General features: G+C 37.8%; 1 protein-coding gene across 3 annotated transcripts in view; it reads right to left on the minus strand.

Annotated features, from left to right (window-relative positions):
• The window catches only part of mast2 (microtubule associated serine/threonine kinase 2), a 149,038-nt gene that overhangs the window by 111,908 nt on the left and 20,577 nt on the right, over positions 1–16,553 (minus strand). For 2 of the 3 annotated variants that reach the window (XM_083565458.1, XM_083565455.1), the window contains exons 2-3: positions 8,655–8,802; positions 7,374–7,519 (exon numbers count right to left, since the gene is read on the minus strand). In XM_083565458.1, coding sequence (XP_083421584.1) covers positions 7,374–7,519; positions 8,655–8,802 — 294 coding nt within the window. The remainder of the gene's footprint in view (positions 1–7,373; positions 7,520–8,654; positions 8,803–16,553) is intronic. The other variant, XM_083565456.1, reaches the window with a different exon arrangement.

Genomic DNA, 16,553 nt, shown 5'->3' on the forward strand with positions numbered 1-16,553 from the left:
TGGAAACCACTATAACTAAACCACAATGTACTTTTTTTTCCAGAATTCAAGTGGCTTTCCGTTGTGATTCGATCCACACTACAGCACACAGTGAACCAAAAATCCTTCCTCGTGGACCAAGGTTCAACACTAAACATTAAATTAACAAAACTAAATTAAATTAAACTAAACTAACGAGAACAAACAGATCTGCATCAGTGAACGGACAACCATAAGTGCGAACATGCGAAAACAATTCGACAATAAACACAGTAACACCGACCAGGACATTAAATGTGTGTAAGCGCAAATAAATTGTCCATTTAATAATAGCAATAAACACTGCTGCCATTTATTATATAAATACAGCATTTATTTGTGCAAAACCTTTCAATAAAGATGTCCATTTCAAAGAGAGAAAGAGTGTGTGTGTGTGTGTGTGTGTGTGTGTGTGTGTGTGTGTGTGTGTGTGTCAGTTCAGTCTCTTTGTACTGAGGTGTTAAATGGCTTGTGGAAAGAACCAGTTCGAGTTACAGTCTGGTCGTGAGGGTCTGAAGGCTGCAGTACCTCATTTCAGACGGCAGGGGGGGGGTTAAAGTGTGTGTGTGTGGTAAGAGAGGTACTAAATGCAATGAGAGATTCGATTAAATGCAACACAATCCTCTCATGCAGGCCATTTATAATAATAGTTACTTCTACAAAAATGGAAATTACATAAGTAAACATCAAACAATGAAAAATCACATTAAATATAATTCAATATATAAATCAGATTTAGTTGTGACGAGAACTGTGGATATAAAAAGTAAGTTTTTCCTCACACTCATTGCTAACGCATCCAAACATGTGCTCATTGTTTACACATTACACAAGTATTTGATCGTCCTCGGGGCCTTGAGCTGGAGCTCGGGCTTATGTAGCGTTTCTGAGCAGCCTTATAGTGAACTGGCTTTTTATATCCAACCGTAATCTGAATTAATTCTCTGTATACCATAACGTATGATATATTTGTGGTGCAGATGCAGAGATTAGGCTCAATTTACTTTTCAGCGTATTCCTGGACAGAGGCAGTATCTATATCTCTATAAAACACATTACATTTTAATGCACTGTGCTTGAAATATGATAAACCTCCACTGTGTACTGTAGGCTGGGCAAATAATTAAACCCAAACATGGTCAGGAAAATGAATTTACAGTTCGTTTTTGTCTCATGTTCTGTTTATTGAATATATAAGGTTTGTTTTTTTTTCCTCCCCAACCCTTTTTTATTTTTATTTATTTTTTATTTTTGCACCATGGACCAGTTTAAAATAAGAATTTTTCACGGATTTGTATGGGCTCACACACATAACTAAACACAATATTGTGCATCAGATTAAAATATCGTATTATTAGTACACATACGTTACATAAGGGGTCTAACGATAAGCAAAATTTACGGTTCGGTCGTACCTCATTTTTAAATCTCTTTCTTTTTGTTAATGCAGTTTATTAATATTAACATTTTAAAAACCATTTTAAATAAAATGCCTGCTTTGGTAATAATATATAAAATTATATATAAAAAAAAAAAAATGATAGAATAAATAAATTGCAATGCACAATGATATAAGATATAATATAACCAATATACAAATATCAGTTTACATTTGTTAGACCCCATTTGAGTCATACAGATGTGTATAAGTGTGTTTTACATTTAACATTTTATTTTCTAGAGATATGATGTACTTAACTGTTCTACTTATTTCAGACCTTAACAAATGTCTTCATTCGTTCACTCCCTCGATATGTGGAGGTTTTTTTTCCTTTTCCAAGAGATAAAGGATCGCGAGCATAAGCAATTAGCAGGAAGTGGCTAACGGCTAACGCTAGCATAAGTGATTCAATATACAATTTTTTTTTTTTTCGACTTTACAAATGTATCCTGCATATAACTGTGTTTAACAAATAAAAAAATTTTAAAATCCACAGCGCTTCCCACTTCCTGGTTAGCTGCTAACGCTAACGATTCTTTAGCGCTTGCATGCATGCGCAAAACAAATCTTATTTCCAGTACGGAGCGAGGAGCCACAGTGTCACTGTGCTAACTTTAGTTTATTTTATTTTAGTGCATGTTTTTAAGTTTAATAATGATAATAATAATAATGATAAATGCGCTCAAAGTGCGAGGCAGTGACTAAACAAACTTGCGGTCCGCCACTTAATACGTTCCTGAGGGGAAACTCAGATTGTAACTATGTTCCGCACGTAAAAAGGATTGCATTCGGTATGTGGGTGCACCGAACAGAAAGCTATGAACCAAAAAATTTCCGTACGAATACGTGAACCGTTACACCCTTAATATTACATGATTTAATTATTCACTTAATGATTACAAATATAATGAATAAGTAACTAAACTAAAAGTCAGTGGAACTTTAAATTATGGATGTATAGATGAAAACTGCGACTGAATCAAGCAGTCATTTTTTTTAAATAAACTTTAAACAAAGTGTATTTCAAAGTTAAGGAAAAGTTACACAATACTTTTCCCCCACCTTTAAATGTACCAGTAAGGATACACACTTTATTAATGGGGCTGGTTTTATACATAAAAATGAATTGGCTGCTTCAGGGCCTGTATAAGTTATGATTTAACATTTTTTTTTATTGCTTTTTTAAAAATTCAGTATTTTTCTGTTTTTTCATTCCAACGAGAATTACAGGAAGCGTTCCAAATGAAGCTCAATCTCAAATCCGAATGTGACATTCACCACAAAGCCGCGTAATCAACTAGCAAACAATACACCGCCGTGTGCTTTGCTCTCGATAGCGAAAGAGAAATGCCAACAATGTCACAAACACGGGTTTGTTTGTGCAGGCAGTCATGTCTGCAATTAGCAAATATGCTGTTCAAGGCTGCATGCTGAAGTGTTTGTATATTAATGCACGGACACGCGCTGCAGTGGGGGGGGGGGGGGTTAATTAGTGCACTAGAACACTTCAGAATCTCCTCAGCGTTGTGCCTTTACTGACTCAGTCACAGCGTGAACAACAGTGCCACCTAGTGACACATTCTGGAAACATTCTGGAAACTAGAACTGAATGAAAACCTCCATATGTCTCTTATAAACACTGCACTGCTTACTGTAATCAGATGTCCCAAAAGTGCATCATCTTTCTACCTAATCTCCATTTTAATCAATCAAAATCGCTCCACATGTTTCTGGATCCTAATCATTTTTTTTTTTTGCCTTAAAGAACTCATGTTTAATAAAAAGAAATGCTTTGTTTGTGGAAGTGAAGTGACATAAAAACCCACATCACTACCAGTTTGCACTCTATGGACTTTGTGGACACGACCATATGATTGGCTTCTTTTTAAACATCCTATTCCACATTTAGTACCCTTTTGTTGTTATAAGAACCTCCACTACTCTGGGAAGATGTTCTAAGTGTTGGCGTGTGCTTTGAAGATTTGTGTTCATTCAACACAAGGGTGTTGGATGTCAGGTATAGATGTAAGTATGGTGGGGAGAAATGGGGTGCAGACAGAGTTCCAATTCGTCAGGGTCGATAGGGAGGAGTTCAGCCGTCTATAGCAGCAACATCTTCCACTCCAACTCATATAAACTGTACCTTTAAAGAGCTGAAACAAGTTTAGGGCACAGAGTTTAAGAAAAAATATAATAACACATCTAAAAGACGTCCTATACAAGTGTGTGCTTACAACTTTGTGGTAACAATTTGGGGAAGAACCACATATGGCTGGAAAAAGTCGGGTGTCCCAATAATATTGTCCATATAGTGTATTTACAAAGCTGGTACATTTCTCTAATGTGCATTTTTATATTCCTGATACCTAAATATAAAAAAAAAAAAGTACCATAAATATACTATAAATCTGCTTCCACATTTTTTGTAAAGCTGCTTTGTCATTATTTACAATGCTTTAATTACTAAAACGAAAAAACATCAGAAGCTCAAATACAAGCACCATAAACAATATGTCTCATTGGATAAGTAAGAGCTCTTTCTGAATGCGTTATTAATTCTCACACATTTAGCCGAAAAAAAAAAAAAAAAACGAAGAAAAATCAATCAAATGAGTATAAAGTAAAGTAATAAAGCGTAGCTATTTTTTTTTTATGATTCAAACAAATAAAATGTTACAACTCAAATCCTGATCGTGTCACCAACATAGTGTGAAAATGTAAACCTTCACAGATGGACTCGTTATGAAAGCTGTTTGAAGTTTGAAAAGAAAAACTCGTGGGGCGCAAATACATGGAGCTTCATTACGCGAGTCTCATTTCTACTGAGCTGAAGATTCATTTGCTTCGGCAACATAATGTACATTTCTGTACATACAGAACAACAGCAACACTTAGGAGCAGCACAATGTATGGCATCAATGTTTGGTAGTGTTGCATAGAAAATCCCTGGTCTCTCTGATGACCAAAAAAAAAAACGCAATTGTAATTTCTCTGAAAATGAAAATTACTTCAATTAAATATGTAGTTTACATTTACGGCATTTAGCAGACGCCCTTATCCACAGCAACGTACAAAAGAGCTATGAAGTCTCAATCAAAGAATGGTCTGCTAGGTTGCAGACAAAAAAAAAAAGAATTTAGAGGTAGGTCCTATGGTTTGAAGACAGCCATGATTCAGCTGTAGGAACATCTACTGGAAGTTCAATCCACCAAAACAGACAAGAGTGTAGTAGAATGTAGAGCGTAGTGACGTGTTTCTCAAAACAATACAGAAGACAAACACGCACTAATAAGAGAGTTTACTGAACGTCATCAATATAAAAGTACTGACGAGAACAAGTCCAATTTGCGAACATGCTCATGCAGTACCGGAATCCGCCAGCAGGTGTAGACAATGAGCTCTGTATAAATGTGTGCATGATACGCTACACTAACACCACATTTGACATCTTAGTAGGTCGAACGCATGCATTCTGTCTAACTGCATTCTTGCATAGTTGCAAACAAACCAGCAACAGACATCAACACTGCATCAACACCGCATCAACACCAACATCCCTCCTCAGATCTATTTAAGCGCCTTTTCGAGATCCATGTGTGTTTAAGCACTAGAAACAATACAGCCTAAAGACCAGTATCTTAACTGGGAATCAAAAGTAGCTCATCTATGAACATCACTTAAAAGTTGTCAGCTAGGGTTGAGAGAAAATAAACGAGTTTACAAAAATTCTCCGGCTTTGAATTAACCACATGCAGACATGCCCTCAAACACAGGCCTGGTCACGGAGTGTTTGTCCATAGAGTTTGTCCAGGTCATGTGTGTGAGACAGTCAGCAAAATCTTCACACATTATTTACTCTACAGTTGCATCATGTTTTTCTCAGAAGTCAGATGAACGTCACCTAGTTTCCTTCTTTGTACAAAATGTCTGGAGTTTCTTCTTTATAATAATGTATTATTCCGGCAAATTGAGTGTGCGTTTTAATTAATTGCGATTGATCTCAATTTAAAAAAAAAAAATCATACAACTACCGTATTTTCCGGACTATAAGCCGCTACTTTTTTCCCCACACTTTGAACCCCGTGGCTTAAACAACGAAGCGACTAATTTATGGATTTTTTCCTGGGTTTTTACCGGTTCACAAGTTTCAAGCCAAAAAAACTGAGCCGCATAACATTAGACCAATGAAATTGTCGAGCGGGTTCAGGTGAACCAATGAAACTCTGTATATTAAATCAGATGCGCTCCCACTGAATCGGGCCGCACCACATTATAAATATGGATGATCTTCCTCTGACGTTTGATCTGCCGCTCTCTTGGACGGTCAACAGGAAATGTGAATCATTCGTCACGCTGAGAACAACCGGGCATGAAAAACCACTTCACCCTGTGTTCTGAGCTGCACGGCATCGGGAGAAAAGCTTCACCGATGGTGATTTTTAAACGCACGACGATGCCAAAAGAAAAACTGTTGTGAAGAGAAATAGTTGTGAAAGGAAGGAGGAAGACAGTGAACAATGACTTTCTTGGTAGGCTACTGTTTAGATACAAGCCGTGTAACAGACACTGTCTTTCGGTAAAGCCTGTGTAAAGTACATTAGTTTCAGTGTAGACACCTGCGGCTTATTTATGTTCAAAATACAAATCTTCGTCAAATTCAGTGGGTGCGGCTTATATTTGGGTGCGTTTAATAGTCCGGAAATTACGGTAGCTGAAATTCATCAAATCTGATTCTACTTCTTTATTTTATTGACCCACATTTTAGATTTCAGCCAATACTTTGGTCTCATTTTGTTTTTTGACCGCACCTCTTTTCCAACAGTATTTATTTACGTTAGTTTGGTTGGGATATAGTGTATAATAAATGGATATATTTCTATTTGGCCTTAATAAAAAAGGCAAAAGAAATTTCCCAAACAGCTAAATGATTGCAAAATGATAAATTAATAAATAAATGAATGAAGATGCTTCCCCGTGCTAAAGCTAGTTCGAAAAGAATATATAAACTAAATGATAAAGACCTACAGTGCCTGTGTCTTTTATAGTTTTTAAACACAAGCATGTTCTGTGTGTTTCAACAAACTAGATAAAAAAAGCTCCTGTCTCCAACACAAGAACTTATGTAAGATGTTGGACAGAGGAGTGTGTAAGCAGACTTCCTCAGACAAAATGAAAAGCATGGAGGTGAAAGCTTAATGGTTCGGGGTTGTTTTTGGAGCAGGGAAGTTTGGAGATTTATTCCAGGTGAAAAGGAACACTGAACCAACATGGCTACCGCTCCATACTTCAACACCATGCAATTCCGTCTGGACTGTGACTAATTGGGAGCGACTTCACCATGACCAGGCAATGATCCAAAGCATACATCCAAGTTCTGCAAGCGTTATTACAAGAGGCAGGACAAAGTACAGTCTTGGAGAACCTGACCGTGAAAGTGTATAAAGCTGTTGGACATGCTTTATACAGGATTTTTCAATGAAAATAAAGTGGAACATCTGTAAAGTTATATACTTGTACGGTGAAATACATCATACTATCGCATGACGTAAAGGAACATGCACGCGTCTCTCAAAAAACACAAAATATCTATTTCTATAGAATAGCAGTCCTTTTTATATGAATCTCGAGGCAATGTAATAAATAAACACAGTGAGAAATTTCCACCAATGGACCCCAGAGTGCTAAACCACAAGGCCCCGTGTTCCTTCCTACAATAACTAATACAATATAATAATAATGAAAGAATGGAAGCCAGCAAAACCAACACATTTCACTTAGTTATTACTGGTTATAGCGTCATTTAACGTTCATCTCTGCCAAACCCGTGGGCAAGATGATGTGTGATGTGCATCCAATTACAGGAATATGCATTATGAGTTTTTGTGAGTGCATCAGTGTGTGAGAATACACTCACCAGTCCTGCAGTTAGAGATGGAGCAGACTGACCCAGTGTTTGACTCCTCATGCGGATGAGGTTGTTTTGTTCTCCTGCTTGCTGCTGCCAGGCCAGCTGACTAACACCGCTGTGCATGCTGCTGGACAGAGGCAGGAGCTGCTTCCCTAAAACACACACACACACACGTTAGCTAAGAAAAAGCTGTTATAGAAACTTTTTTTAATTAGTTTATATAAATAAATAATTTCGCCAAATTCCAACATCTGTAAACATCCTACGTTTCTGGTGCATCCACCAGTAATCATGTTGTGAGCCTAAAGTTTGAGGCTGTCGGTTTATGAACGAGGGTCCTCTGCTTCATCTGTCTTGTTCAGTCTCCTCCAGAGCTGATTGTGAGAGAGTTCTCTCCAGGGATCGGAGGCTTAGTTTGATACCATGCGAATCTATTGATTGTTGGCTTTTTTTTTTTTTATCAATGTGTAAAGATTTCTGGCTCTGCAGTGAGGGTGACGCTGGGCGGTCGGCTAAAAAGGTCGAAATTGCGAGGAAAAAAAAGAAACCTCTTCAGAAGGCTCCAGAGTTTAGTGGGTTTTGAGTCAATAATAATGGTACAGAAACAATTTTCAGTGTGGAGTTAAATGGAATAAAAAAAAAAAAAAAAAACTGTTTCTCCAGGTTTCACAAAGTCAAATTTAAGACTGAAATAATTTCATTCTTAATGGACTTAAAAATGTCATGACAACAAAAAATAACGCACACAAACAGTCCGAACGGACTTATCGCTAAACTTGCACTTCCCCACAGCTGGAGAAGAAAATCCGTTTTTTTCCGTCTGTGATACGAGCCGAAGAGAGATTCACGCCATTAACAGAAATCTGATTGGCTGTTCCATGTTGGTCTCATTTGCAGTCGTAATACTGTACGTAACAGCGAAAGAAAGACCTACGACAACACGGAAACTAACAAACAAAAACATTCTAAAGAGCTGCAGGGGCATTTTAATTAGCATTAGAGGTAGAGTAACAAACAGAAAAAGTGTTGAAAAGGATTACGTTTTTTTATTTTTTTTTACTTTTTAAGACGCCACTGAAACCCTGGTATATGTAAATATTGAAGCAACATTAGAGGGTTTTTTTGTCTAAATCTCTATATTTACTGCATTATTGCCATAATTGCATTTGTAAGGCTGGGGTCAGTTTCTGCCCTGTAAATGATGACGTTGCCAGATCTTAAGGCTCTTAAGGCTAGATTTTCAGAATTGTTTTCAAGAATCGGGATATATGGGGGGGGGGGGCTTACCAGTTAGGCCAGTGGCCATGCTGCTGCGGCGAGCTCGACTCTCATCCTGGCTGAGCTGCCGCTGCAGTTTGGTCTTTCCTGCAGCAGTGGATAAGTCAGGGTTACTGAGCTTTCGAAAGAGCAGGGTAGACTGCACCACCGCCTCCTTCTACACAAACCAGAGAGAGAGAGAGAGAGAGAGAGAGAGAGAGAGAGAGAGAGAGAGAGAGAGAGAGAGAGAGAGAGAGAGAGAGAGAGAGAGAGAGAGAGAGAGAGAGAGAGAGAGAGAGAGAGAGAGAGAGAGAGAGAGAGAGAGAGAGAGAGAGAGTACAATTAATACACAAATGATTAATAAAAGTTGCATTAACAGCATAAAAACCACCAAAAAAAAAAAATCGTGGCCCAAGCAGACGTCCATTTAATCCGAAATGAATGTAACGAATAATCATTTGATTCCATCATGATTTAAAAAATCATCCTTAATTTTATACACTTTTCATTCACAGCTATTTGTTTCATTCTTTTAAGAAACTGGGAAAATCGCTTAGGAAAATAAGCCTCGAAATATGTATTAAAAATAAATAAATAAATATATAATGGTTTTGATGCATTAAAATTTATGTAAAAATAAATCTGAATTATTTTCTTCTGAACACATTTTATTTTTTACATTGTTTCTTTATAACGCATTCAGAAGCATTGCAAATGAAATATTTAATTTGATTATAGCAGTAAAAACAAGACGATACTCAGTGGGATGAAACTACATCAACCTTACAGTTTAATTAAGCTTTTCATTAAGCCAAAATTCTGTTAGTCATTATTTAATTTTCACCATATAAACTAATCATTCTTTTTTTTTTTACTAGCAAAAGTTTGAAATGTGAATTTCCTAAACACTTGCTTTATGCATATAAAGCTGCATTGGAATTTTTTATTGGAACAGGAAATTAATAAAATTAATACTAGAATTACTGCAATCGCATGCAGATTCTTATGTGTGTATGTATCAGATACATACACACACACACACACACACACACACACACACACAAATACAATGACTTTCATATATAATACTTGTTACAGAGATTCAGTTTAAAGTGTTAGTTTTCCAATAATTATTATTTTTCATCATATTTATCATTAACTTAATAAAATAGCAGCAGCTCCTTACTCTCAACTCTTCTAACTGGAAGGGAGCTTCGTCATTGGACGAAGGGAGAAGCAGCAAAAATGTCAAAGTGAAACAAAACATATTTGGAGGAAAACTCAGACTCAACTAGAGCTGTTGCTATCGATTATTTTAGTTTTCTACCGATTGTTCCAACGATCAATCGAATAATCGGATAAGAAGTACTTATTCTTTATTGAAAAGCAATAATAAATATACAAGAGAACATAAGACGGGTCTCTTAAAATGAACAAGTGATTTGTTTCCTTTTTAAAATTTTTTTTAATTTTTATTGCTGAAATTGCAAACAAAAATATCTGAAAACTAAACCCATTAAGTGCATTTAATTGCGGGATTAGATCAAAATACAAATATAAATATATACATTTAAAAAATCTGAAAAATAAGTCATTACGCTAAAATAAAAAAAGGCAAACAGGCTTCACTATGAATCTTCTCCTCGCCCCTCACTCTTTTCTTCCCGTCCTCCATTTTTCATTCAGCAGCGTCTCCTGCGTTACCTGTCCAGAGCGCTCGAGAGTTTAGCAGGTGGTGCGTCAGTAATAACGGTCCGTGGGAAACGCAGTGCTTTGTGTGTATTTAAATCGACTAAACGAAGCATTGATGAAGCAGTTCTGGAGTAACTCGAGGAATTGTTACAGCCCTACAACTCAACCATGGTGCACCATTTCTTTTGTGACTTTTCTTTTCCTACACTCCAAAAACAAGTTCAGCATACATTCATGCATCAGCAGTGTACTGAGAGAAAGATGTGGGTGTGTGTATGGTTAGGGTATTTTCTATTTCATATTCACAGATTCGGAATTACTTTTTTTTTCTAGTTGTCCGTAAATGACACTAGTTGAAAAAAGTTTATTATTCAATTCAGAAAATTTGTACCTTGTTCAAAATGAGTTTGGCGTGCACCGCTGATTCAGCACAACGAATACAATTCCTTTATTAATCACACTGAATGGTTCAGACATTTATTTCACAAATGATGCCAAAGTTCAGGACAGGAAAATACATGCCAGAATGGCAGGCCGTTTATTCCCAACATTAATCTCATTCTGACTGGAAAAACAAAAAGTGGCGGTGTCAGGCACGCTTTATCTGATGCGAGAAGTTTTTGGCTTCGTTGTGTAGGTGGAGAAAAGACTGATTTGTGCTGAAACCAGCCTTAAGGATTTTTAGTGTTGGATTTCAGATATACAAACACTTTAACTGATCTACATAAAAATCTCCATGAAAACCGACGCTGATTTACCGCTCACATCTGAAAAACCGGTCTGATCTACACGTGTTCAAACACTCAAAATTCATTCGTCAAATGGTGAATAGTGACAAATACCACTCCTGTTGAAAATCAGTCATAACACAAACACACAGTATTGCAGAGAAAAGAAGAGGTGAGGAAAGATAAAACCAGAGACGGGCTCAGTATAAACAGAGGTCAGATGTTATTTTAGTCTTAAACTGCAGAACAGTACACATTTTCTTCACACATCCTCAGAGGGTAGTCATGTAGTCATTTGTTTAAAAAAAAAAAGCAGTAAACGAAACGGGTAATCAGACCGTAAAAAATTTTTCACGACTGTCGTGAAAACATTAAAAAATAAAAAATTAAATTTTATTTTATTTAAATCAAGGCCTTTAGTTATATACCGACACTCCATAAAGCTCCTTCATGGATTTTTGCATCCAATGGGACTAAATTGTATATCTCATTCACATAACTGAGATGTTAAGGGCTTCAGGAGTGGCAGCTTGGGGTGGCTGGGATTCAAACTCACAACCTTTACATCCAAAGTCTCTTTGCCTCTATACCGCCATGAATGGGCCAATATTGAGATTGAAGAATCGTGAGCTCAAAATCACTGTACAACTTTACCCAGGACCTCCTGAGATCATTAATGCTCTCATGGCTAAATCCATAGAGCTATCTGCAAAATCTAGTGGAAAGCCTTCTCAGAAAAGAGGAGAATATAATGGCAGTGAAGAGGGAATCAATCTGGAATGGGTTTGTTTAACAAGCACAAGAATTACAATCGTGTGTCCACAAATCTTCAGCCATATATATGTTTTGAAAGAGACGCACCACAGATCTGGCTGCATTCCCCGAATGTCCCCCCTCAGGCGCCTTAAAAGCCGACAGTACAACTAGTTATTGACAGTTTGGCCCCTGGGGACGAAATCTCGATGCACAATGCAGTGACTATCAAAAAAGACGATGCTCACGCACACTTGGTTGACCCAGGTTTTCGTCACCATAATGATCCTCGACATGAAGGACGTGTCTGACGGAGTTCTTGGCAGCGGTGTTCCTTCCGTTCCGGGGTTAGAAGCCTGGGGACGAACATGGCAGCGACATGGGACATGTTCTAATCAACAGGATCGCCACGAATGTTCCGTATGACACACCACAATGGCAGCAGTGTTGTGGATTGTTCTCCGACGATCATCATGCACAAGTTGCCGAATGGTTTTGACATTTTCGGGGGTTGAATTCGTTAAAAGGTCTTCCTGATTTCCAGTCACATTCTTCCGATCCTGAAGCAAGTGTTCCACTCAAAACACCTCGAAAGACTCATTGCAACATCGCCATAAATTTGCTGAATTTTCTAACGTCTCTTTGGCAGATTTGCAGTTTCACACAGAATTTTACGTTGTTCTTTGTTCCAACTTGTCCATGATGAAATCACAGACATGGTAACACACATGGTCAGAATAGCACACACTGCCATCTGTTGGCGTGTCCCATCACTGGCTGCACTTCACACATCAGTTGAGACATTTGATTAAAAATGTTTTGCTGATAAGGTTAATTGGCATGAATGGTTGATTGAAGAACTTCTCAGAAGAAGAAAACCCAAGCAAAGCATAACACTAATCGTAACACTTACTCATCCATCTCATGGTAAAAATATGGAAAGAATAACGATGCTAACCAGCCTTATATAATATCTTTGGCACATGACATGAGGACAGAACACTAGAGCTGAAACACTTCAGCCAATGAGCTTGTCAAGGGCATGAACAAATAATTCATGCAAGCTTTTGTCATTTTTAGTCTGTAGAAATTCACTTAAGTAACAGACCATGCCACAATTTTACATTATATTAGCATTCATGTGTATTTGCAAGAATTTCAGGCTTCTGCGCACACAATGGCGCTACAGTGGCGCTCTGGGGCCTGTATTTCAAGTTTTGTGATTTACAACCCAGATGTTAAACAGGGACCGGATTCTTCGACCAATCTTTCCTCTTATGAGCCCATGATCATCCCAAGCCAGACCTGCATCATCTCCATCTCTTATTTAATAGCCCCTTGAGATGACAGAACGGCGTTATGCCTTTAACAAATGTACTGCTTTGGTTACAGCAGGACAAACAAGATGACTTGCCTTGCCGCAGACCATTAAAAAAAAAGAATAACACCACCAGTCAAGACAATATTCATACTTGAAGTCGAGTGGTAAAAATGTCCGGGGCCCCCTAACAACAACGGCTTTTTATGATGCGGTTAATATTGCCAGGAAAATGCTGTGTTCTTTTAAAATCGGAATGGGAAATGGAAACCGGGCACATTTCCACAACCAGTTACATCCTCTCTGTGGAGTCAGAAGACTTCAGAACATCTGGATGGCGTGCGTGCCTGACACACTGCAGCCTTAAAACCCTAGCATACAAGAGCTGTCCAAGAGCGTTTCCACGACTGAGCTGTAACACAAACAAACCCACAGCTTACACATGCTTCAACTGTTAGCCTCCTTCTTCCATTACTTCGGACATGATCCCGCTCTCAGAAACAACTCCATGCAAATGTTCCACCTTGACACTATGCTATTCGGTTTCTCAGCTGTAATAATTAGAAAAAGATTTCTCAGAATTCCCACATCAATTCTGATTGGTTCCTGTACAATAAAAGGTCTGCTATGATTGGTTGGGTCCAGATTCAGTTCTCAAAAATACACAGCAAATGACAATTACTGTGGCTCCTGAATGCCATGGACAACGTTTACATACAGAACTGAGCAACCAGAGAAGAAAGCGAGAGCACCTACAGAAGTGTGTTATAACCGCACAGCTCACGCCAAAGGTGGTTCCTAAACCATGGTTTTAGGGGAATTACAAGTTGGGATGAGAAAATTACTAGGTAGACCTGACAGACCGCCTCATCTTAGTGTTCCAAAGGCTTAATGACAATCCAGTAGAAACTTCTGTTCCTCCCTTGTGGCTTTCCCTGTTACCAGATGTTTTTTCACAGCAGTCCTATTCCATCAATTTCACATGCCAGGGCTGTTCCTTAACAGTCAGTCATCGCAATTCATTTATCATATTCCACTTTCTTCTAAATCACTCACCCAGAGCCATTCAGGGAAAAAAATATGATTTATTTAACCAGGATGCAACTAACAGTTTAAGAAATATGACAGACCTAACCTAGAAATAATAAATAGGGTGATAGATTATGAGAAAAGTCAGACAATAATGGAACCCACAGTTTATAGCAGTGGTATTAATCAGGGCTCGATCGATTCATCGGCACCTATAGTTGATTCCTGGAACTAATCAGCAAAAAAGCTTACCAACAGTTTTTCCGGGTTGCGTTATATGAAGATAGAAGCGGTAGTGGTGATTAGGTGGTAATAACATTGTGTTATTAATAGTAACACTGTTAGAAATAGTTTTTGGTAGTGAGGTGGGCAGTCTAGAGTAAGCTGATTAGCACAAGGAGGATTCTTACCCTCTTATTACATTGTCAATGCAACACAATAAAAACACTAGCAATATAATGAAATACATCCACAACCTTTCATTTACGACCCAGACAGCTATGTTCAAGCACTCCACCCAGGCCACTTCCCTCACGACCAAATGATAGGGGTGGTAGGTGGGAACGCACCTATGTCTGTTCCAACAGCAGCCCCCAGGAACCAGCACCTACACACATAATTAAACACTCCACCCCTTACACATTACCTACTATTACCCTGCTGTTTATCCACACACACACACACACACACACACACACACACACACACACACACACACACACACACACACACACACACACACACACACACACACTTTACAATCCAGCTCAATACCAGCAATACAAGCCTCAAAATCATCTGTGACCCAGTTCCACCTCGAACACAGACAACCGTTACATCTCTCCAGCTGCAACAGATGTTCTAAGTCAAGGAAATTTATGTCTTGCCTTTAAAAGCCTTTCTTAATCCTGTATCAGTGGTAAGTAAAGCTGAATGTGTAAGAGAGAGATTTTGTCTTAGAAAGGCTCTGTAAGGATGAGTTTGGAGCTGTATATAATGCACTGATCAAATTCACATCATCAACTTGTGCTGTTAATATCATAAACAGCAGCTACGCTAATTTCTCGCCACTGCTTCTCTTTCTCTACCCATCCCGAGGCATTCTGAGGTTGCTCCAGCCCCAGTCACGTCCCACCTCAATGTGGACCCTTAAAAAAAAAAGATGTAGATGCCAAACTCGCAAACTTACTGTACCATCTAGAGACTTATCAGTGCCAATTGGATCCCACTTCATGTGTAGAGCACTCTCCAGTGTTCTGTATTGTTTAAAGACTATGATCACACTCTTGATCTCACCCAAATGAGGATGGTTCCCCTTTTGAGTCTGGTTCCTCTCAAGGTTTCTTCATGATGACATCTAAGGGAGTTTTTCCTTGCCACAGTCGGCATAGCTGCTCATCAGGGATAAATACACATTGTTCACCTTCACTGTTGATTTCAGTAAAGCTGCTTTGAGACAATGTCTGTTGTGAAAAGCGCTATAGAAATAAACTTGACTATATAGACTGAAATCTGGCCTCACTGGTTAATGCTTTAAATCAAAAGAAAACTACTAATAAAAACCTGATTATCTTTACAAGAAGAGTAAATACTAGGCGGGTTACGGTACACGTACTGAAAGGGTTACGGTACACATACTGAAAGGGTTACGGTACAGTTCTTACACACATAAAAAAGATTGCATTTGGTACACGTGTAGAACATAGCTCAGATCGGAGTTCCCTCAAGAATGTATTAAGTGGCAGTAGCAAGTTTGTTTTTATTTTATTGTTATTAAACTTGAAAACATGCACATCACAGTTAGCGAACAAACTGGAGTTAGCACAGTGTCACTGTGGCTACTCATTACGTTAGAATTGTTTTGCGTGTGTATAAAAACGCTACAGAATCCATAGCACTAGCATTTGATTAAGTGCTATTGATTTTTTTGCGTTTTATGTCTAGCTTTGAGAATTTCTCCGCAATGGGGAAAATTCGGACTATTCCACAAATCGAGGGAGTGAATGAATGAAGGATGGAAGGAATGAAGACATTTGTTGACGTATGCTGAAATACATAGAACAGTTAAGTAGATCATATCTTTAGAAAATTAAATATTAAATGTCAAGTGCACACACACACACACACACACACAATTATAAACACACATCTGTATTACCCCAATGGGGTCTAATATAAAAATTTCATTTAATCAATATAGTTTGTGCAAGTTTAATTAATTACTCAATTTAAATCGCTATAATAAAAAAAAGGTGTATTGCATTAATTAGATTAATTCTATTTTACTTATTATTTTATATATTAATTAACCAAGCAGGCATTTCATTAAGAATTGTTTAAAAAAAAAAAAATCTGTAAAATCTAAAATTAAATCTTTACTTGTCAATATCTGTCATATACACATCTGTT

This window comes from Silurus aristotelis, assembly GCF_946808225.1.
Source record: "Silurus aristotelis genome assembly, chromosome: 2".
NCBI classification, from domain to species: Eukaryota; Metazoa; Chordata; class Actinopteri; order Siluriformes; family Siluridae; genus Silurus; species Silurus aristotelis.